We start from the raw sequence: 23509 nt of genomic DNA, 5'->3' as shown, positions 1-23509 counted from the left end.
AGTGATTTACATGACTCGAAGGAATTCCACCGCAGGGCACATGAAATCGAGAAATTGTCGATGCCAGAAATCGATACTTCATTAAGATACAACCGAAAGGCAGAGTAGTCGCAGTCTGGAACTGGTAGAGTGCGGAAAGCAGGGCCTAACGACCACGCATCGTTGGCTTCATGGCCTATCTAAATGGTTAGATGACTGATATGGCAGACGGAATCACGCCGTTCCAGCACTCCACCACTCCACCACTCTAGCTCCATTTTGCTCCTCCCTCTTCCAAAATCCTATCCCTAACCTCTCTTAAAGTCGTTCCTCCGTCGAGCGTTTTCGAACCACTTTATTGACCCTCAATATTTTGGACCTGCCAGAGTGACAAACCCAATGAATGCCGTTGACAGGATGGCGGCTGTAAAAAGGCTTATGCACCCAGAAAAATGGCTAACAGGATTGTAGAAATATGCTTTAATTTTTCATACACTTTTACATAGTCTATTTACTAAGCCACACAATAAACATTTGTAAACGGCACTTTAAACACACTGAATTTATATAAATATATAAACATAAAATGGATTACGCAAAGGATTATGACTAGAATTAGTCCTTTAAAAACATTTAAAATCTTTGTCTTTAGCCTAACAGTAAGATATTTAACAATTTATATAAAACTAAATATTGTAATGCCATTTTTCTCAATGTGCACTTATATCAATGCTGCTGGCGGTTATAATTCACATGGGACGACAATATCAGGGATTTATCTAACTGAATTTTTCATGCGCAAATTTCGGTCGCGTATCAAACGCTTGTCGGGCCAAATTGAAAATTTGTGGCCTTTTTTAATGCCGTTGTCATATATTATGAAAATGTTATGTCGGTGCTGGTCAGTCTGGGTTGCGATCGCCTGACTGCAACTAAATTAGAATGTTAATGGGCGATGACCTTAAAAGCAGCCCAACATTTGCCCATTCCGAACATACGTGCATATAGTACATGCAGAATTTTAATTATTTAAGCTGGTGACAAAAGACAACAATCGAGAGGCGGGAGACCCACAAATAATTGCAGCGGAAATTGAAATTATGTTTTGCTTGGTCTAATTTTCATTCGGCTTTGGGTTTGGGTTTTCCATTTTCGCTTGGTTAGTTGCAAATTAAATGTTGAGCCCTGTATTAAAGTTGCATTTTTGGGATGTGGACAAATATATTGAGGCCATTGCATATGGCTAAAGCCGATTAGTTGGGTACATAAATTTAAGCTCCTTACACAAAAGACTACTGGTTAACAATTTGGGAATAAAAAATTACTTGTTTAAGTACTCCTTACTGTTTATACTCTAAACTAGAAAGATGTACTAACAGTTTTCTGTTTAAAATTTAATATGCAATGCCGTAACACGCTTATTAAATCTTTATTTCACATATAAGTATTTCATTTGAACTTGTTGCTGCTATTTTATTTAACAGGTCGTAAACAGAACCACAACTGTTTGAATTTAAAACTCTTTTGCTGGAAAACAAGCGATACTTGTGACGTGCAGTTGCATATACAGAGTGTATATTTTTTTAGGTTTATATTTTCATAGCGAATTGCCTTAATACTAAAATTAGTTATGCACGTGATTAGAGTTTAATATTTATGGCAATTTTCTGGTAACTCTGCTTAGTTTTCAAGCAACCTTTGATCATGGCACATTGTCAACTGTATATTTTGGCATTTGTTTTGGTTACTGTGATGTGGACAGTTCACCCGGTTGAAGGATATTTTCCAGAGCTTCTGGGATTTTTTCTTCACTGTTCCAACGATGAAATAGGTTCGTTTTGTGCGGAATGTGAAAGAGCCTGTGGACAACGGGAAACCATTGACTGTGTGAAGACTTGCCGCTTTGGATGCATTTGCAAAACGGGCAGGATTCGGAAGTTCGGTATCTGTATTCCAATTGCCCAATGTGACGAGAGGACTCCTTTAACCAATGAGTACACATCAACAGGTATTTCGTCGTAATTACGTCGTGCTAAAACTCAATTAAGAAAATTTACCCTGGATGAACGAAATCAAATTTCGCAACTCCCGCAGCGTTAATTGAAGATTCCCCAATAAAAACGAATGGAAAATGAAAAGGGGGAAAATGCAAACTCGTTAACCCATTAAACCAGCGCGGGACTCGTGTTTGATCCCTGCTCTTATTTATTTTATTTTTTTTTTTGCTTTGTGTGGCGCTGGAAAGGGAAAAGAAAGACGCACATCCAGCGAAAAGCTATTAAGACATAAAACATTCCCAACACCTTCCCGGCCACGCCTCCGAAAATGGAAAAATGTGGCTGGGGCGGACAACTCACACACGGAGAAAGAAATAGGAAGTAGCAGCAAAAGGAAATGTTTCTAATTCAACGAAACGCATTTCGCATTTCAACGTAATGAAAATGGGGAAAAGGGCCGACAGACAGCCACGCCCCTCGTGCCGTTGACATTTTTGTCGAATCTGCCGCTGAGTGACAGCTGCAAAAGTCAGGGGGTGCGGGTGGGGTGGGGAGGTGAAACGGTCAAAATGGGAATATGGGGCGGCGTGTGGGCGGAAGTGGGCGGAGTCCAAGGACATGCGTTTCCTTGCCTTCCATCATTGGCCTGCTCGCAACACTTTCCGCTTTTATTTTGCAGTATGAACAATTTCATCCATTCAACATCCATTCGAATCGCTGCCACTTTGGTGAGAAATGCACTTCAAAACTTTTCAATTTGAGGAAAGGAGCTTCTCGGATTCATCGCTCGCTGTTGTTGTTGTTGTTGCTGTTGTTGTTGTTGTTGTTGTGTCGTTCTTGTCGCTAATGACAATACACTTGTACTTCGTGTGCATGTGTGTGTGTGTGCCCCTGTATCTGTGAGCGCGCATTTACCCTCTTTACTTATTTGATTTACGTCTCATTTCCGGCTGCCATATGCTGCCTCGCATACGAATTCAGTCAAGGAAGCAGCGTTTAGCTGCATCTCTACAGAGAAACAGAAAAATGTTGAAAAAAAAACTAAACAGATTGAGAACATTTTTAAAACTATACAAAATTATTAAACGGAACGAAACAATAACAGATAGTTAATTTGAGAAATTTAAAGACAACTAAAATTGCATCAATGGATTATTAGGCAAAAATTAAGTTAGTTATATTTATCATTTTTTGAAAATGATTAACTCATTGTTTATATCGCAGGTAGCTTTCAATTTATCAGATTCCATGAGCAGAAGTTTCAAAAATAATAGTGGGATACCAACAAACAAGCTTTTGAAAACCAAAAAAAAACCAAATGAAATGAATGAAATTTGAAATTTATAATGTTAATTATTTCTTGATAACTACATGTCATTGAGAAGTCTTAAAAAACGTTGATAGACATATAGGTACTTTCATCATGTGAAATAAAATAAATTAATTAATAAGAGAGTCCAGTAAGAAAACTTTATTGATTAAGTAGTCTGAAGAATGCAATTTTTTGCAGTGCATCTTTAAGTGTGGTGCACGATGTTTAAGAGTGTGAGTCTTAAGGAGACACATACTAAAAGCCAGGACCCGTTATCCTGCTATCCACATACACACACGACGTTAAGCAATTATAACTTTTGTCGTTAGCAACTTTAAGCAACTTTAAACGTAAATTGCCGCCGTGAAGTAGCTTTTGGCGCACGCTCTCAAGCGCCGCCATTTACCCACACTAACTAATACAAATGCAGTGCCAAACACACAAACGGCTCACACACACACACACACACACACACGGCTCACACACACACACAACGTTATAGTTTGTTGTCGGCTTTGGAGCACTGTGTGTGAAAGGTGTTTTATTGAATTAAGTGGGTTTAACGGGATTTCTATAATGCCAGCGACAGTCGGCAGTCCTGCATATGTATTTATTGTAACTACAGTTGCTAGTTTTCCACCCACTCGCCACCCACGCTTTGGCTTTCACTGGGAAATGCCTGTGAGCTTGCTAGCACGGAAACTGTGGCACTTTTGGGTTCAACTTTCCCTACGTAATGCATATTTCATTTAATTTTTTTCATGAGTTACCAAACCGAAAAATGTGCAAATGATGAGGAGCCGAGGACGAGAGTTGTAAATTGTTTGGCAACAGTCAAGTGGCACGGGAATAATTATGCAAATTAAGTTGGCGAAAACGAAAACGAAGGTGTTGCCAAATTCCTACAATAGATATGAAACTTATTAGCTAATCAGCTAAGTTAGTTAGAGTTCAGCCAACCTGACCACAGCTACACTTCCGACCATAAATGTGTGGGCATTGCAGCTATAATTAATGTGGAATGTTTTTCTTTTTTTTTGCTTTTCCCTCCAAAGTCGAGCGTGATGCATGCAAAACCCATTTCCACTCGAAAGCCTGCTCCACTGCATTTATTTCTCATGTTTTATCCGGCTTTTCCGCTCTTGATTGCTCTTTGGCTTTTCCCGGGACATGCAAAGGTGCGATGCTTGCAATAGGCCCAGTTACATTTCTCTGTCGTGTTTCTATTTTGTATTTAGTGCGGGCCACCTGCTTTCCCCCTTCTTAAATGTCTTTTAAATATTAATCAGCCATTTAACTGCCACAACACGTTGATGCATGGGGCTCAATTAGGCTGCAAATAGCTCGAAATTGTTTGCTTAATAAACGTCATTCATCAAATCGACACGTACTTTTTTTTTCCAGGTTTCCAGGGGGTTCGACAGCCAGCAAACACGCAAAGTTCGTGTCGACTTAGCCCCAAAGACCCTGCCGGAAATGCAGGTCAAGAGGGGGGCGTGGCAGGGGGCCGTGACAGCTGGCCGCCGCCCTGCAGGAGAAACACTTTCGGGAAGTGTAGTGGCAGCTAAGTGAATTAATATTGGTTTATTTCTTGCATAATTTTCATTATTGATATTTGCAGTCATCGTGATCGTGCATCAAAAGGCAACCTAATTTGCCACATGCCGCGGATCTGTCGTCGACCCTGCCATCCAATATTCTCGCCTTTGTTTGCAGTGGCACTTTAGCGACGCAATTGACGTCCCGTCTGCACTACACCCTTGCCGGCATAAAAAACAATATAAATATTAATGCTATTTGCGTAACAATTCAATTCGGTCGAGAGGGTTCGGCACGGGGGATTCAGGACTCGGGATTCCGTATTCGGGAAACACTTGGCCGCTTCACATGAACACTCCATTCAGACACCAGGCCAACGGGGTGTTGCATATTAATCACAGACACTGGCCGAGGTAGGAATGCCTTATGTATCAGCCGCCATAAATTCACATGACAAGGCACTGAGAAAAATATTGGGTATATTTTGGAAGGAGGATTTTTTTATTTCAGTCAATTCTAAACAGATCATTCAAATAGAAATCAACATGATTAAGGTTTATTATAGATATATCAATATTATTTTAAATAATTTTTCCTGTTATGATTGAAAAGAAAATATTTAGTTTCCATAAATAACAAAGGCAAATTGAAAGTTTATTTCTTTAACCAGTAGAAAACCATTAATTGTGGTTTTAAATATTGTTTGTTTTTAAAAATTAAAAAAAAAATGCACTTTCTCTCCGTGCATTAAGATAGGAAAAAGTGCGTTTGTCGGCCGGAGGAAGCCTGGAGTGCAGCTCACTGGGCGGCAAAACTGCCGGGGGTTGCACTCGTTTTAGGTTGTAAGCCGCTGAAAATACTTTAATCCACTTCACAGTGACACTGAAATTAAAACATACAATCGGGCCTCGTAAGCAACCCCGAAAATGTGGCAAAACGGGAAGGAATCGCAGCTGAACGGGAGTGGGGGTACCATTCAAATTGGCTGCTATCGCAATTATTCATACGGCGGCAACATTCATAAAATGTACCCGCGATGCAGGCAGTTCCCGTTAGGCCAGACACACAAACACAGATGCAAATACAGACGCAGATACAGATACAGATATAGATACAGATACAGACATCGACTCGCAAAGGACTTCGCTGGACTGACGTCACTTTGACAGTTGAAACACAAATGCAATTATCACTTTATTTTAAACGATTTATGTGCAGCACGGCAAGAACACACACACGAACACACACGCACACATTCGAGCTGAACACAGGACGCAGGACATGTAGACATGACAACGACGACAGCGGCAAACGGAAGCGGAAATGACAACAAGCGCAGCCACCAAACGAACGGCCCGATGTCCGCCGCCTGGGGAATGCGGTCAGAAAAGGTGTGTGTGCCGGCATAAAAATACCTGGGATAAAAACACAAAACAGTGGAAAATAGTGCAAAATAGTGGAAAACACTGCGATCGATGGCGGGGAAGGCGGGAAAGGCAAGTTCTCACTATGTTTCGCGGTTTGTCACTTCAGCGCAATTTCAAGTTATAGTTGTCAACCCAAAAGTGCTTTAATTAATAGGATAATTTATTCAATACCCGTTTTTAGTAAGCATGACTTCTGTAAATAAACTCAGCTGAAAAAAATACCCAAGCAAAGCTAATAAATTAATATATTAAGCTTTTTTAAAATGATTTTTAAGCTTGTATGAATGGAATGTTTAAAGATCAAGAAAAAGCTATTATATGTCTTATAATAATATATTTATAACTGAAATGAAAATAAAATTAAACTTCAAAGTATAGAAATATTGCTTATTCATGCTTGAAGTTTAAGAGCTTTTTTAAATGAAACAAAACATGAAGTTTAGATTCGAAAGAGAGATATGCTTTATTGGAATAATCGAAACGGAATTGCTGAGACCAAAGCTACCGTTTTCCATCATTTGAAAATGGAAATTCTACGCTTCACTTGTCTCGAGTTTCAACAGCCCATCGAGTGCAGAATTTCGAGTTAAAATTTTTTGTACATTAACAATGACCATTTATATCCCTTGTGGGTTTGGCCAGCGATGCGAGTGTAATTTAGGGCATACATGTCCCTCTGACAGGCTCTCTCTCGTATCGGTCACTTGGATTGCTGCTTATCAATATTGTATTAGATCTGGACTCTGATACTGCTCTGCAATTGCTGCAGATTTCCATGAATGGTATTTTTTTTTGCGACGCTGACTTATTGAAATTGACAGAAGGTTAATGGCGTTGAATGACGCCGAAAATTGAGGCAGCAGCTCCGGCAATTTAACACCCCGCTGGGCAGTCGAAAGGGGCGGGAAGCGGTAAGCGGTAGGCAGTATGCGGTGGGCGGTATGAGGACTAGGGGGCGGGGCAGGACCTCACCACATGACAGCGATTCGCAACAGCCGCTTAGAGTTCTGATGTGGAGAGCGGGGAGATTTGCGATAAAAAATGATTGCACATGCGAGCGTTTTGGCTCGAAATTGCAGCATTTGCGGCATGGAAATATATCTAAACATATATATATATATGGATAGATAAATCGGAATCTAAGGGTGAGTCTGGTGAGACAATCGGGCACCCTATGCCCTGGATTTGCACTTGCCTCTCGGCTTTGGATTTGGTTTTGGCGGGTTATCAGTGGCCCGGGCCATAAATCACTGTCAAGTGTCATTCGCCCTCGAAGTATCCTTTATCCCAGCCAAGAAGGAAACTTTTCCACACACACACACACAGATCCGTCGCTGTAATATATATATATATAGATCCATAGAGAGCGGTATTAACTTACCACGAACATGTGTCCGGGAAAAATAAGGTGCAGCGCCGGAAGCTGCAGCAGCCTAGGACATGGAAAACGACTGGGGATTGTATGGAAAAATCGAAAAAAGTTGCTAATTAAAGTTTGTGTTTTGCCGCCCTGAACTTCCGGTCTCCAGCGAATGTGTTATCCCCCAATTTCATCTGCAATTGTATCATCTACTTCTTAAAGTGTACAGAAAAAAATAAATTAAATTAGCATGGGTGTAGAACATATTTAATATGTTTGTATTTGTTATTATGTTGCTATTATTTATATTATAAATTTCCAAAATAAAAACTACTTAATTAATTGAATTGGTTTTTTTTTGGCAAACAATGTTAGTTATAAAAAGAAGTATATTTTTGTCAAAATATTTTTAAACACATATTTTATACTTTTATTTAAATTATGGGGTTTTTTTACAATGCCTAAGCTTACTCTTGATATTTTCAAAGTGTCTTTATATAAAAAACTAGCTTGAATACCTTTGACCCAAGAATCAACTTAAATATTCTATTAAAATGTATCCATTTTAAGTTGATTTAATGCACAAATTTGTTTTCCAGTGTACTTCTCCGCATTTGGTAGACACAGTTGCATTCGTCACGCATTGGTTGGCATTTCGCTGCGCTGTCAGTTGGCGAAAAACCGCAGAGCGAATGACTTTGCCCGCCCTTCCCTTATTCCGATGCCATGGCTAATTTCCGCTATTGTTCATAATTTTTATTGCGCTTGTTGCCAATTAGTTTCGGTTTCGCCCGATGCTCGATGCCAGATCGCGACCCCTTATCACTGTTGCAATTTTTTGCAATTTAAACTGTGTTATAAATCGTGGCTGGTTTCGTTTAGGGGTTGATCCTTAATGTTCCCTTTTCTCCTCTTTAAAGGCGTTGACAACGACAACGGCAACAACATGAAGAGCCTGCGATTACAGGATTGCGAACACGATTGCACTGCTGACTTCCTGAGGGTGGGTTTTCTGCTCCGTTTTCGGAACTCCAGTTGCATCAGGATGTTGTTGTTGGTGTGGGGTGGATACATATACCATTGGAATTGCTATTAAATTGTGGGCAATCGACCGGCTCAAGGGGGCGTGGCCATCGTTTAGGGGCAGGTGCCTGGGGCACTAGGATAATTGCGGAAGTTGTGTGCTGATCAGCACAACAAATTATTGGGTTTGATTGGGAGTACCGTCAGATATGGCAATAGGTATTAGTTTTGAGATACATTTAAGCGAGTTGCTAAAATGCATAGTTAACTACCACAAATATTTATTTGCATAAATGGGTATGCGCCATTACATACATAGACCAACATTTCAGATGCTGTTCACTGCAACATTTTTCTGAAATGTATTCTTTTCAGATAATGTTGTTTGTGCATTTTGAAAGGACAATGCTATGTAATTGAAAACAGCCGAATATTTATGTAATGTAGAAAACATAACATAAACCAAAGTAAGTTCTCCTTTGAGCAAATGTTGTAGATGGAAAAATAACAATGCAGAATGGTGGTGTCTGTAATGTTACTATTGTTGCCTGTTTTGGGATTTAAGCCCTGTCATAAATCAAGCATTAACATTCCTGCCTAATTTTCTGTTTAGAAATCTTGGAAAAGTTTTTAAAATTATATTTTCAACGACAAGTTGATTCAAATAATACAACGGTTAATGCCTATTAAGGATTTATAAATCGTATAATGTGTGCTTTTTATTTTCGAAGAACTTATCTTTTTCAAGCTCTTGCCTTCATACTGACTCTAATGAAACGGATATGTAAAACCAATAGCAGAGGCTAGTAGTTTAACATTATTTAAAAACCAGACCAGGGGAAGCAAAAGCATTCGAAGAAAAACAGAAGACTTTAGCAGCCAAAGAAATTGTCTACCCCAGTCTGATTTTAACAATGCCAACATATACTTAACATTCAGACATGGCCCTCTGTTTCCTAGACAGTCGAAGTCAAGAACAGAGCCAGGACTCGATTCGAAGTTTCAACAGGTCACGAAACATAACATTCGCTAAGAACCAAGGGGAAGTTCCTGTTATTAAGGGTACATTTTTAAAATGTTAGAGGCTTATATGTTTACAGTTGCAAAGACAGAACACAAATCCGAATGCGACTTCGAACAAACTCTCCTGCGGTTCAATGCTTTGTAAAATGATGTTAAGGGACAACTGTTTACAAAACTAGAGTTCATTATTACAGCTGTAAAAAATTGAGGGGTTTTGTGTTTTGGCAAAAACGCTTACATTGCCGCTGTTATAGGTAGACACAAATAAGGTTTTGTGCCTGTTGGGCTCGAATCATTGAAAACATTTCGAATATAGCCTCGCTGTAGTGAACGGTATCTGTTAAACGAAGCATGTTACATTTACAACCAAGGTTTGTCAATTCCGTTAATTGTTATTTGATTTTTGTATTTAGAGCCAAATTTAATGAACATTCAAATAAGATTAGATTTTATAGATAACAACTGGGAGAAGAAAAACAAATTCACCTGAATTTTAGTATAGTAAGAAAATATAAAATAAAAAATCGGTGAGCAAATGTTCATTTATTGGCATTTTGAAAATCCGATGACAGGCATTCTAAATCTAAACACTTTTAAATTATAACTTATGTGCTACAATGCTTTATTAGTTAAAGATTAATAATTTTAAATAAAAATAAATAAAATAAATTAATTTGGAAGTAAAAAAACATTTATCAATTAAAGACTTGGTTATAAAGAAAATTTAAAATTAAATTAAATTAAGAATTAGATTCATTAAAGGATGATAAAATACGCCAGCCTAAGTTAACTACCAACTACTAACTACTGCCAAGCCATGGCTTTCTGGTGCTGCCCCATAATTGCTTTAAACACTTGCCGGTCCAGTTCGGTTCGTTCGTATCAGGACGCTCGTCACCTGAGCGATTTGAGAAGGTCGTGTCCGCCAAAGAGCGCTTCTCTTATCAGTGATAAGGCCACCGTAATTCGGAGTTGCATAGTGGTGAGTTTCGGAGTTGAAATTGGAACGCGCTCTCCCGCTCTCTATCTCTCTCTCTCTCTCTCTCTCTCTCTGGGAGAGTCCTTTCGCTCTCGGGAGGAGAAAAGCCGAAGTGTCCACCCGCGCACAAATCTAGGCAACAGACATTCGGAGGTTCGGCTGTGGCTATCAGCCGTGTGTGGTGAAAGCCGCCAGAAAGACGAAGCCGGCCACGAAGCAGCGACCTTTTAGGGGGGTTTATGGGGTGGTGGTGCGACGGCGGCCTCTGACTTTCAGCTGGGAATTTATTTGCGCAAAAACGAAGCGGCTCAGTTTCGTGTTTGTTGTGCGCTCGTAAGGATGTGTCCGCTGGCGCTGCCGGACTTCGTGCGTTCGCGTCGCGTGTGTGCGCGTTTATCCTGACGCTGAACGGAACGTCTCTCAGCCCAAGAGGCCAACAAGGCCCGAAAAGTGTTTCAAGCCAGCCGAAAAAATATATCTCGAGTGAATGCCAGAATAATAATAATGCCTATTTAGCAAAGATAAGAAAAATCCGAAAATAAAATGCGGCAGTCGGTGTCAAGTTCGGTGTTAAGTTTTTATTTGTGTTCGTGTGCTTGGCGGGCACCAAGTTCCAAACTAACGACGATCTCGAGGAATAACCAGTAACTGAGCGAAGGTCGTTTGTGCTGCAGAATATAAAACACAGCTAAAGGTGGTTATCCCCAGATTTTGTTTCGGTCTGACCCGAAAGCATAACTAAACGATTTATAATCGAGGCAGCTAGGAAATAAAATTCCAAGCTCGTACTGCAGCATATTTTGCATTTTCCGGAGGATGGTGCGGCTTTCTACTTTTGTTGACCCACTTTGCGGAGCGTTTTCCCTTTCAATTTGCGTCTTGAAGCGAGTTGGCCAAGACATTTTGGCCAACTTATCCCGCTCGGCCATCTCAGTTAATTAGTTTAATTAGTGAGTGTCGTGGGCGGTTGGCTAGTCGGCTTGCTGGCCCAGAAATTGGTTTGGCATTTCGGGGAAAAGTAAAGACCCTTTATAGCAAAGTTTTACTTTAAACTGCTGACCCAGGATTCGTTCGGTCATGCCCTGCCGCTAATAGCCGACATTATTGTTTAGGGCAAGTTGGGGATTTTACCAGGGGGTGTGGGGGGTGGCGACCAAACAAAGGGCCACCCGATCGACTGTATGTGCCATTGAACAAACACCAAGCAGCGAACCCTTTTTGCGCCATTTTTCTTAATTCCATGGCCGCCATTTGTTGGGGCCATAAAAGCCAGCCATCCAGCCATCCAGCCAGCGACTTGAGACATTTCGTCGTCAAGAAAAAATAAAAAAATAAAATATAAAATAAACAACAATGGCTGGCAAAACTAAAATAAATTTATTTGCTTTGCCACTAAATTTGCGCTGATTTCGGCAGTGGCTCTTATTGCGATTACCACACTTTCGCATTATGTTTGTGGGGCCAAGCCACCCAATAAATGTTTGTCAACAAAGGCAGCGAAGCGCAAAAATGGTTCTTGGACGCCCGAAACGAGAGTGTTTGTGTGCTTAACCTTTTGGAGGAGAAGGATTTTTGGCTCGAGTGTGTGGCACACGTTCAACTATTTTCGAATTTGCGGCACGTGCCCAAATTGCAAACATCAGCAAATAATAAAATAAATTCCGGCTGCAGCCTGAACGCAAACCGAATTAGTCGAGTGTCCTTTTGAGTTTTCAGTAATGCTTACACGATGATTAGGCGTATGTGGCTGGCATGTGATAAATTCCGTTTCGTTATGTGTAATAATTTCATTGTTGCTGCCTGCGATTTATAAAGCGGCGCTTTCATGGCGGCAACAACTGCAGTTGTTGCACTTGCAACAAAGGCAACTTGTTGGTGGGTGGATGGGTGAATGTTTTGTGTTTTGGATTCACCATCCGCGCTTTTTGTGGCAGCAGCAGCACTTGAGTCGCACAGAAACTGTAGCTGCACTTAAGCTGCTGCAGTTGTTATTTCTATTTTTCTCTCTATTTTTCGCACACCCATTGTGAACCGTCTGGCATTATAATCTCCATCTATATGTGCCGGCAAGTGGCGACAGCGGTACAAATGTAGAGACAAGTCCTCCTGATATTGCACTCACTTGACTCGTGTTTTTGTTTGCTTTTCCTTCACAATTTAAGCCGGCTCAATCTATATTAAAGGACATTCCCCAACACCTCTGGCCGTGCTAATTAAGCAAGTTGCAGCATTCCCAGTCAGTTAACTGACTGCTTTTCTATCATGTCAAAGCATTTAATTACACTCTGGCATTTACCTGCTCCAGCTTGTGCTCCACTCTTTCACATTTCTCTGTTGGACTTTGCCTGATTTATTTATGCATTTACCTTTTGCGAGCTGTGAGTTGTGAGTTGCCCTGGGAGGAAGATGCTGTCATGCTGCTGCTTCGTTGTCTTAATTCATTTTTTATTCCAACGTAAATAAGCTGTAAATTACAACTTTTGTTGCTGTTGCTGTTTCTGGTGCTGTTTCTGGTGCTGTTGCTGTTGCATCTGTCCCTTGCATATTTTGTATGGTTCTACTCCGACAATTCCCGGGCTGCTTGTTGTCCTGCCTCGTGGCTCATGGCAAATGCAGTGCCATATTTTTTCGCTCTTCACTGCCGCTCAGTTTTGTGTTTATGCACATAAAAAAATGTGCAACGATTCAGCTTCAGAGTTTTTGAAAGAAATTTTTACCACTATTTTATTATGATATATTAAAAGCTTTTTATTAAAGTGACAATAGACTGATAAGTATTTCGTTGCTTTTGAAAAGAGCATTATTAGCACAAAACATTTAATAAACAAATTGGAAGCATTAAAAATCTGTAAACATTGTGATTTCACAAAATAAATGGTGTTTCAATCAAGTTAAAAAAATTTGCATGCAAAGTATTTAGTAATTTGTATATAAAAACAAAACAGCACATTTATAACTTTAATTAGTTTTTTTTTTTTTTTTTTTTTGATAATAACATATTTTCTGTATTATTTTACAAAAATGTTTTTTCTTCCAAAGTTTTCACATTATTTTCAAAGGCAAGTACAAATGCTTTTTAAGTGAAAGCTTACACGTCGCATAATTTATAGATGAAAGATAAATAATATCCGTACAAACAAATATGAAAATGCAAATGCATTTTTTCTTGATATTTGACCAATTTGAGTGATACTTTTTCTCTGTGCAAATCACATCTCCCGCTGGTTTTCGACTGGCTACTGTTTAATTTAAAGTTTGCCCCCAAACGGGAGGCACTGCACTTGGAAGTGGTGTTGTCATAACTGCAATCGGCCACTGACATCCAGCTACTTAACGCTCCTCACTGTCTTCCGCTCGCTGTTTGGAGCATTGGGGCATGAAAGCGGCTCGGAACTGTCTGCGGACCCAAAGGGGTCTTATGGCCAAGAATGGTCGACGGAACGGGAGCACCGCGTTCGGAATAATGTGGAAAATTGAGAAAATGTTGCTCAACCACCAACTACCAGTGCCGAGGCACTTTAATTGCCCCGGGCACATTGCGCCACTCTGCAATCCACAACCGGTCATTACGAACTGGATTTGGGTGGTTCTCAGTTTTCTATTTTCCTAACGGCTTGGGTTTGGGCTTGGGTGGGTGTAACTTGTTGAGTGACGGACCACTGACGGACCGCCACCGGAGATGAAAATGTTTTTCCAGGGGGCAATTGTCGTTAAGGTGCTTAGCGTAAGGCGTTGACTATTTGAGGTCGTCTAGCCGCGACTATTAATGGGCTTCTCGGGCCCATGTCTTCATTAGGCGTCCACTTTTCGAGGAATTACACAAGTCTTTGGGAAATAATAATAGTGATTAATGGTGTATCAGCAACAGCAATGTTGTTCCAATTAAACAGTTAAACTTTCCAACCGCCTGGCACTAAATTTAGGGACCTAGTTTGTTTGTCTTCAAATAATGATCTATTCATTGTCAAAGACGGACTAATATTTTTACTAATTTTCCATTAATCAAACATAAATAATATCGCTGTCATAGCTGTGCAGGAAAAAACTCTTTTTCTGGCCAATTTATATGGAAAATGTATTTTTCTTCAACAGATTATAAAGTTCCGTCATGAATAAATCCGCAGTTCTTGTGGAATGGTCTGATGCTTAAGCAAAGGCAATATTTATATTCAAAAAAAATTCAACGTTTTAATACGGTTTTTTGTTTACCGATAACTCAAACAAACTTACGTTAATGTTGTATCCTGGCCACGGCCAAAACCAAACAACAACAGCCACCCCTTCATGAAAAACTTATTTGCACTCACTGAGTTTTTATGTTCCAAAACTCGGCCAGACACACATTGTCGTGTCTGTGAAAAAAGTCAACGTGTTTTTCCCCACATGAAAGCCAAGGGTTTGTAATATGGAAAATAACTTCAATTATCAGCTGCCGCAGTTATAATAAATTGCCAGCACTTCTTTGGTTTTTTTTTATGAATCAAACATGTGTGTGAATATTGTCGAAAAAATAACATAACATCAGAAGGGAGTTGGTGCGAATTTACAAATTCAAAAGTGGTTGTGTTAAAGCAAAAAAAAAACAATAATAAGTGTATTCGCCGGAGGATCAAAAAGATTTTTCATCTGCACATCGCTCTGTTTTCATTGCAACTTCCACGTGAAGGTTACAAATTTGAACTTTAAATTTTAACGTCAACACAAGGGGGTCGCTGGGGGTTTAACAAAAAATAAACTTGCAGCCTGCAGCAAACACATTAAAACAAAGTTTTTAAAAGCAACCACAACATTTACGTCATGTGCAATGTGCGTCGGGTAGCGCGTTGTTGTCAGTGTTTGTAGTTGTAGTTGTTGGTGTTGCTGTTGCTGTTGTTTTTCATTGTTTGTGTTGTTTCGCCTGCACGAGCTGCTGCCAAAGCTGGTGAAGGGGGCGTGGCAGCTTTAAGGCCAACTCACTCGCTCGCCATTTTTATAGTCAAAAGCCAAGTTGTTTGGGCCAACAGCAATCGCCATTTGCTGCCACATGTTGTAACTGTTGCCGCATTAAATGTGCATCCCGCCTCCGGCGCATTTCACTTTTACTATGGAGCCCGCTTTTATAACCCACCCACCCAGTTGCACCACCCACCCACTGCACCAGCCACTGCACCACCCACTATGCTCCTTTTTGGCCACATTAGTTGACTGCACACACCACCAGCAGAGATTTCACTCCATTTTATGCTGTCAGACTTCCGAGAGCGCCGCTGTTCTCGCTTGTTGTAAAAATGCCAAATTCATTTTCAGCATATAAACTTTAGCACACACACACACACACACACACACACAAGCACACACACTCTGACACACACGGTTTTTATGCTTCCCGCTGTTCGGGACTGACATCTTTAGTTAATTTCGCAGCCGCAAAAACTAAAACGAAAGGGATAGTTTCTAGGGGGGCTTTAGAAGACCGTAAAAGTCCCTTTAATTGAAAAGTGAAAAAAGTACACAACCTGTTAAAAAATAAATATAAAATTGTCGCAAAATGAAAAGTTAAATCAGCATAAAATTTATGTTAAACGACCGAAAATAATATTTAATTCAGACTTCTGTTCTTAAAGGGTCACATTTATTCTTAATATCAAAAAATAAAAAAAAGTATTGAAGAAAATAGTTCTAGACCAAGTAGATTTTAATGACTCAAAAAATAAGGTTTATTATGAAAGTTTAATTGTTTGAATGCAAAAATATATTAAAACTGCAACCAAATCAAATGTGATCCTATTTATACAAAATTTAATTTTCCCTTTTTTCGCTTTACTATTTGCAGCTCATTCGAAATGATCACCTAAAGCAAAAATCGGTGCAAACATAAAACTAAACCGTACCAAACTAAAATAACTAAAAACGCTGCAGCTCATACTCGCAAACATAGTTTAATTGGCACTGGAAATATACAAAAAATACATGTAAATTGATTTCGGCAAGCCTAAGGGCAGTAGTGAAAAAAAATCCAACCCAAATCCACAAAAAATCGTAACGCAAACCACCGCAAAATTTGCTTTAGATAAAAGAGAAAGTAATACAAGAAAAAACCAACTAAAAGCCACTCCCTAATCGCATCAAACAAAATGACGCTGCGCATATCGGCCGAATACGGAAATCATCGAGGGCTCATCATTCCTGGCTGTGTGCTGCTCCTGATTTTGGCCATCTTGCCTGCTTCGCGGGCAGGACGCATCTTCGGTAAGTCCCGCGAAAATATATATTTATAAGGGGGTGTGATCAAAATTTCTATCAGTTGTTTGCGGCACTCATTAACGCGGGCAGTTTGCAGCTAATGGAATTTTTAATGCCGCGAAAGACGCACTTAGTGAGGTTCTTCTGTCGTAGTTCCTTATCCCACCCTTTGCCCCAGGACTTTCTTCTGTTTTCTGCATTGGTTTCGGGTCAACTGAGCTCATTGACTCGGCAAATGGGGGACAGAGAGCTCATGTTCTTTTCGTATTAATTATAATTATAGAAGGTCGCCCTTTTATGCCAGCCAACCTCGTTTACATTAATGAGGGACGTCAATGTCAAAAATAAACAAAAGCCTCGCACTCGGACTTTTTGTATTGGAAATGCCAGCGTAGTGTTTTTTATTTAGCATTGTTTTATTTTGCTTGAGTGTACATTTTTATTTTGTGTGTGTGTGAGAGTGTGTTTGTCTGCATTGTTGATGTAATGACAATAATTACATTTCTTGTACGTGGTTTGTAATGCCCACAGAACAGGAAAAGTCACCAGATTCTGGGGCACATTCCGAACTAATTAACTGGCAAATAAATAAGTAAACATGAGCACAGTTTTGTACACATGGCAATAATTTACATTTAATTATTTCAGCATAACTAGTTTCGCGCAACTGTCAAAAAAGGGTTGTATGGTTGTATACCCAACTTCCTCTGGGGTCTCTAATTGCAGGCAGGTTTTGTCTGCCCGACTTTTCCGACTTTCCCTCCAGTGCCATTAGATTCGGTCACAGAGCAGCAGCAATAGTGGCAACAACGACACTGGAGAGCAGTGAAAGCGGACACAATTCGCTTGAAAACCGAAACTTTTGTTGACACACATTTTTTCACGGCCCCAAAAAGTGTGCTTCGAAAATATACACGCAAATGAGCGCAGTTCGCTCGTCATCAAGAGATGCAATAAAAAAAAACTTTTCAAAAAACAAAAAGTAGTTATGTACAGTTGGTTGTATTTATGCCAAAGTCTCCGACTATTTAGCTAAATCCTAGGCTTAAAGAAACTATCAACGTTTTCAGAAAATCCTTCTAATAAGAAGATTTTCGCAAACGAAACAAAGATAAAAAATGTCTAGATGAATTTGTTTTATTTATATATTATTTATAAGCTAACAAAATTATTTTGCCATATATTCTTCATGTTTAATATTTATTTATTTTAGTTTTTGTCGATAAGGTTAGTTTAGACTAAGTTATTGTAGTTCAGCTATTGCAAGCAATTTCTTATTTAAGAAAACTTATTAAAAATGTTTTAAAAGAATACAAATCTATGAAAATTTAATAAATATTAAAAACATCACTGGCACACGCACACAGACCCGCAAAGTTATCGCGATTACATATGCGAGTGTGTGCGTGTGTGCATTGGCATTAGGCTGCCAGTTGGCGGCTCTTTTTGTCAGGCATTTTAATGTCTGCCTTCGGCCGCAGCCGCAACAGAAGAGCAATAAAACTGCAGGCCACACACACAAATACGCACACAACACATACACACACACACACACACACACATACAATCACAGCCACACATTCATATATAGATATTTCCGACCATGAAAGCGAAAAGTTTACGCGCTTGTTTGCTATAATTTCGATTGTTTTCACTGCAGCGGCAGCAGAACCAAAAGCAACAACAATGGCACCAACCTGCCACGCCCTTCAGCCACCCCCACACACACACACACAGACACACAAAACACAGAGATTCGAACGCCTTTCAGTTCCCAGGACAATTGTGCACCATTCTGCAGCAATTTTCGTTTTATTGATGTGCATTGCTGGCAATGCAGCGAAGTTTGATGCTGCAACTGCCACTGCAGCTCGCACACAGCAAAAGCTCTATAAGTGGCACACACTTTTACTTTACTTTTGTTTGCGTTACGTACTTTCGGTTAAGTGCGAGATATTTATGAAAAACTTTTGAAAATGTTTTCGCAATTAAAGTCGCGGCGACACAAACAAAGGCGGTCGTCGAACAAAACGGAGTGGGGTACTTGGTCTACTTTCCCCTACCATCATCTAACGCTTTTTCACACAACTGGCTTAAGTGGCCGTGTAACTGCAGCTGGATGCAGCTAATTGTTGGCATAAACGATGCCACCCAGATTGTTTCAGATGCGGAAACAAAGGGGCTTCCTGTCTGAATGCTATCTGTACGGGGGAAAAATCACCCAAATTGGTCATCTAGGAAGTTTTTATCTCGAAATAACTCTTTGCTAAGGCATTCAAAGCATGCTCTATTTAATTATTATAAATGTTTAAGAATTTGTACTTTTAATAATTAAGAAACCCCAATTTGTTTTTCTAAGTCTCTTGGTTTTATTATAATTATAAACATTATTATTATTATTATTATAAACATTTATAGTTGTATGTCAATTAACTGAAATTTTCATGTTTAGATAAATAGTTTATTTAATTTTCATGACCACTTCAGGTTGTTTTTAACAAATATAGGGTATACAAACTCAAGACTGATGTTAAGAAATCTCCCTTTTTAAATTGCATCACTTACATTTTCTCCGAGTGGCTAGCAACAAGATCCACTCCCTAATCGAACATATGTGAAAAGCTGTCGCCTTAAAACAATATAACGTTAATGGGTAACCCATAAAAACAATGGTTGCAGAAGCCCCCATGAATATCACCATCTCGGGCATACGAATAAGTTGAGTCGGCAATTTTTGCCATCAGGACTTATTTATTGGAGCTACAACATGGCCACGTGTGCTTGACTTACCTGCTTTCTTTTCCCCCCGGGGGCCAAACACATTGTCTTTTGGCCATTTAGGAATAGTCGAGCATTAAGCGCAAATTGGTGAATTGAATGCTTGAATGGCGGCTGCCATTGTTTGCGGCTATTAGCCCGGCTAGAATGTCCTTCTTTTTTGGTCGATCCTTTTCACACATCTGCAATTACATCGGCAAAGTGTATTGGGCGCACGTCGCAAATCGTTTCGCCTTTGTTTTTAAATTATTCATGCTACGGTTAAGAGCAAACAGCGATTTAGGACTCCCCCGATTCGAGCACGCACTTTATATTCAGCTCATTACAACGGTGCCGAACCATCGGCGACATCGTGGGGTAAAAATGCCGAGATTTTATTTAGTGTTGGCGACGTCCTTGGCGGCCATCCTCCTGTCTGGAGTAATTTCTTTATTAGATTCATTCGGGCCCTCTAGGAAATTCTCACTTGCCCCGGGGCAAAGGCAAAAGCCGAGGGAAGTGAACGAGCGAGAGCAACAGTGGCTAGAAACAATTTTCTAAATTAGTTTTTGCTATCCTAGCTCCTGCTGGATAGCGTTGCTGCAAAATAGCAGAAGAAATTGTTTAAGAATTACATTGAGTGGCCAGGGGATAAAATAAAGTTTTGCACATCCTTTCAATAACTTTTAAAGCACCGGAGAGCTTAAATTCCAGCTTATTCCCACAATTTTTACAGTCGCGCATAAATCAACAATCGATGCTTTACGGTTATGAAATATTCAATAAAAAATAAATAAAAAAAACTACAAAATGTATGGCGATTGGAATTTTTTGAGAGATTCGCGAGCGCGGCTTTATGACAACAAATTTTAATCGTTATAAAATATACAGGAGAGCGAAATTTCTTTGCTTGCCCAAAAAAATACGTGCAATCAAAAAATGCAACGAGTTTTCAGCTGCTTCCAATATGCAATACAAACACCGCAAATGTCTGAATTTATTTTTTCATTTACACACATTTTAATTAGTTTGTAATGAAGTAAAGAAAACCAGCATGTAGCGTGTAATTTGGAAAATGTATTTACAAATAAATAAAGCGGCAGAGTATTTTAAAATTGTAAGTTTAAAAACCTAAAATATTAACTACAGAATTGGTCCTCTTTAAGCCATAATTTTTAAATGCATGTAAATGCTTTTTGTCCAAATCCGGTTTGTTTATTTACTGTAAGTAATTACATTAAAGTTTTTCAAATAATTACATCACAACTGCACCTCGGGCAACTTCAGTTTTTATTTACATTTTCTCTCTATGTGCTAAAATAACTTTGAAATTTGCTTTGCACATCGCAAGCAAACAGAAATGGCAAATCCATTCGCATTGACCAACTAAAAGTGCAAACAAGAACTGCTTTGACATTTGTTTGGTTTGCCACAGCAACGAGAACATGGTAAATAATGCGGGATATTTGACTTTTCAAAAAAGAAATAGAGGGAACCCGAAATAGAAAATAGTTCCCCCGACACGGACATGCCATGCATGTCATCAAAATATGGCCTTTTCATAATGTATGCGAACAGGGCACCCACGAAATAACACAATGCCCAAAGAGGAGCCCGGGATTTTGGGGCACAATATGGCTGGCAATTTGATGCTGCTTTGTTGCACGGCCGCCTGGCTATTGGCATTTTCAATTAATGGAAAAATGCCAACGGGGCTTCTGGCCGACAGCGAATAATAATGGCCGAAACTGCAGCGAAGCCCATGGAAAACGACACATGCATATCAATTAGCAGGTTGCTAGGTTCAAAAATCTGTTTATACTAATCAAATTTGATTATTTGCCACGGTTCATTGCAGGGAAAAATCAAAAGAGAACTAACCAAGCGATCACCGTACTTGACATCCGATATTACGTATACGCCGAGTGGACTTGATTTCTGCTTGTTTGAATCTCCATTTATTGAATCTACGGCTGGCCGGTCAACTATGCCAGTAAATTCAATTAAAAATCAAAATAGCAAAGTCAGAATACCCATATATATCGTGCATGTTTGAATGATTTGTAGATGAAAAAAAAAAACAAATGTGAATGTACAAAATATTGGCAAATAATAATGCAGTAAAAACCAATGAAAACTATTTCAGCAATGCGAAAATTAAACAATTTCCATTTGCAAAAAGTAAACCAAATTTGTATTCCAAAGGAAAGGAAAGAGAGAATATTCTTTGTTATGTTTTTGGCCCTACAGTTTCGCAGGCGAAAATTGCAAATAATATTTTCCGCTTTTTACACAAATTTTCTGCCACGCTGGCTTTTGTCGATGTTTGTTGTTGCCTTTGTTGTTGCATTTTCTGTTCTCGGCAGTGTCGTCATCGCCGTCGCCGTGGCTTGTGCCCTGCATATCGAAATAATTCAGTTGCAAGTTTAATTAAATTTTACGAGCAGTGGCCAAAGCACTATGTTTTTCGGCAAGCCAGGGATAGTTTTAGGAGTACGTTTAGTAAAGAATATCGTTGTCAACAGCACACAGTCACTTGAAATTAAAATGGCATCTAACATATGTATACATACAGTGTAAATTTCACAGATTTCATCAGTTTGAGGCAGTTAAAAGAATTCTATTACGGCAAAAACGGAAATTAAATTTTCATTACAATTGTCCTGGGCAAAGAGACAATTAGGCGATTGGGAAATTATGAAATTTATGCAGGTCGTAAATCTTTAACAAAGTTTTGGGACATTTGCCGCTCGAAAAAGCAAATATAATTCCCTCAATGTGGGTCATTAAGCATTTTAATTGCATTTAATGTTTATTTTAGCAACATTCCCAAACGAATGACAGCAAGTTGAGTAAACAACAATAATTGATTAGACAATCAAAATTACATCTGCATATATTGATAATTACAAATGCCATCGAATGAATGGAAAAAGTAATACAAATTATATATAATTTAAGGATAGCTTTATTTTTATGCGACTTAAAGAGCAAAAAGCAAACTAGCCCCAGTGAATAGGGAGTCTGGTCTTCTTTGTTATTCCTTGGGCATCATGCGCCCATTATAATCCCGACTAAGCTGCAGCGATTATTGTCTAAAAAATTCATGTATTTCATTATTAGCCAGGTTGCCGACGGCCCAGCATTTCCGGCCAGCTCGTCCGCCCCACCTGCGGCTGTTCATTTGCTGTCATAATTTAATTTTTGCCACCAGTCCGGACCAAAACTCACAGCCAGAAGCTGCGAGAAAGGACGAGAAGGGAAGGGAAGGGAAGGAGGTGCACATCCTGTGATGATGCCGGGCTCGTCCTTTGGCTCCGGCTCCTGCAGCATTGTCTGCAGAAAGTCAACATAATCCACCGAGTCCCAGGCTCCGAAAATCCCAATGTGGTCGCCGCTGTGGCTCATTAATCCATGCAGCCGAATGGTAGCCCTCCACATGGCTTGTTTAGGCTTTGGTTTTTTGCCTTCTCACTCCTACTTTTACTAGGCTACACTTTAAAATATTAAGTCTCATTAATCTGGTCATTGAACTGCGGTTATAAAGCCCCCTTATAAATAATTGTTATGTGTTTGATTATTCAAAATGTTTTAATTTAGCCATTTCTTTTGAGTTTCGTATTGCATATTAAGATTTTGTTGTAATGCCTCTAAAAGTCACCACTGTTTTCTTCGAGTGCTGTATACTCAGCCATCTGTGAGACCCATAAATCAGCTGCCGCGGCAGTTCATCATCATCATCATTATCGCGGTAGCCGCCAAATGAGCGATTCCCCATCTGGACTCTGAAATTAGTTGCGTTGCGCGCATGAATGTCACCCATTTCTGTCGCTCAATTTGCTACGCAAATTATAAACACCGAATGGAAATTGTAATAAAAAATGTGACAGA

At 39.5% G+C, this 23509-nt stretch overlaps 3 protein-coding genes across 6 annotated transcripts in view; 2 read left to right on the top strand and 1 right to left on the bottom strand.

Moving 5' to 3' along the window:
• LOC128257648 (aminopeptidase Ey-like) overlaps positions 1-9763 on the bottom strand; it is a 147186-nt gene extending 137423 nt beyond the window's left edge. The window contains exon 1 of the mRNA XM_052988746.1: positions 9760-9763. The gene's annotated coding sequence lies outside the window, so the exon portion shown is untranslated. The remainder of the gene's footprint in view (positions 1-9759) is intronic.
• On the top strand, positions 1678-5316 carry LOC128257814 (uncharacterized). 2 transcript variants are annotated; one of them, XM_052989020.1, is made up of 3 exons: positions 1678-1987; positions 4693-4848; positions 4910-5316. In XM_052989020.1, the coding sequence occupies exons 1-3, from the start codon at positions 1684-1686 to the stop codon at positions 4939-4941; spliced, it is 492 nt and encodes a 163-aa protein (XP_052844980.1). In that variant the 5' UTR covers positions 1678-1683; the 3' UTR covers positions 4942-5316. The 2 variants fall into 2 exon arrangements, with proteins under 2 accessions (XP_052844980.1, XP_052844989.1); XM_052989029.1 differs by having other exon boundaries at positions 4693-4856.
• Positions 9764-11196: 1433 nt separating the features above from the next.
• The window catches only part of LOC128252486 (tyrosine-protein phosphatase 99A), a 116096-nt gene continuing 103783 nt past the window's right edge, over positions 11197-23509 (top strand). For all 3 annotated transcript variants that reach the window (XM_052980246.1, XM_052980244.1, XM_052980243.1), the window contains exons 1-2: positions 11197-11333; positions 16452-16867. In XM_052980246.1, coding sequence (XP_052836206.1) covers positions 16753-16867 — 115 coding nt within the window. In that variant the 5' untranslated portion in view covers positions 11197-11333; positions 16452-16752. The remainder of the gene's footprint in view (positions 11334-16451; positions 16868-23509) is intronic.

Source organism: Drosophila gunungcola, chromosome 3R, assembly GCF_025200985.1.
Source record: "Drosophila gunungcola strain Sukarami chromosome 3R, Dgunungcola_SK_2, whole genome shotgun sequence".
In the NCBI taxonomy this organism is placed as follows: domain Eukaryota; kingdom Metazoa; phylum Arthropoda; class Insecta; order Diptera; family Drosophilidae; genus Drosophila; species Drosophila gunungcola.
Note: the sequence above shows the minus strand (reverse complement) of the source record. Positions and strands in the feature narration are given on the sequence as shown.

Bases quoted from the DNA above. Each gene is read 5' to 3' on its own strand.
- LOC128257814 (XM_052989020.1), top strand. From the start codon at position 1,684: ATGGCACATTGTCAACTGTATATTTTGGCATTTGTTTTGGTTACTGTG. The intron at 1,988-4,692 runs GTATTTCGTCGT...TTTTTTTTCCAG, and splicing joins CAATGAGTACACATCAACAG to GTTTCCAGGGGGTTCGACAG. The intron at 4,849-4,909 runs GCAGCTAAGTGA...TGATATTTGCAG, and splicing joins CACTTTCGGGAAGTGTAGTG to TCATCGTGATCGTGCATCAA.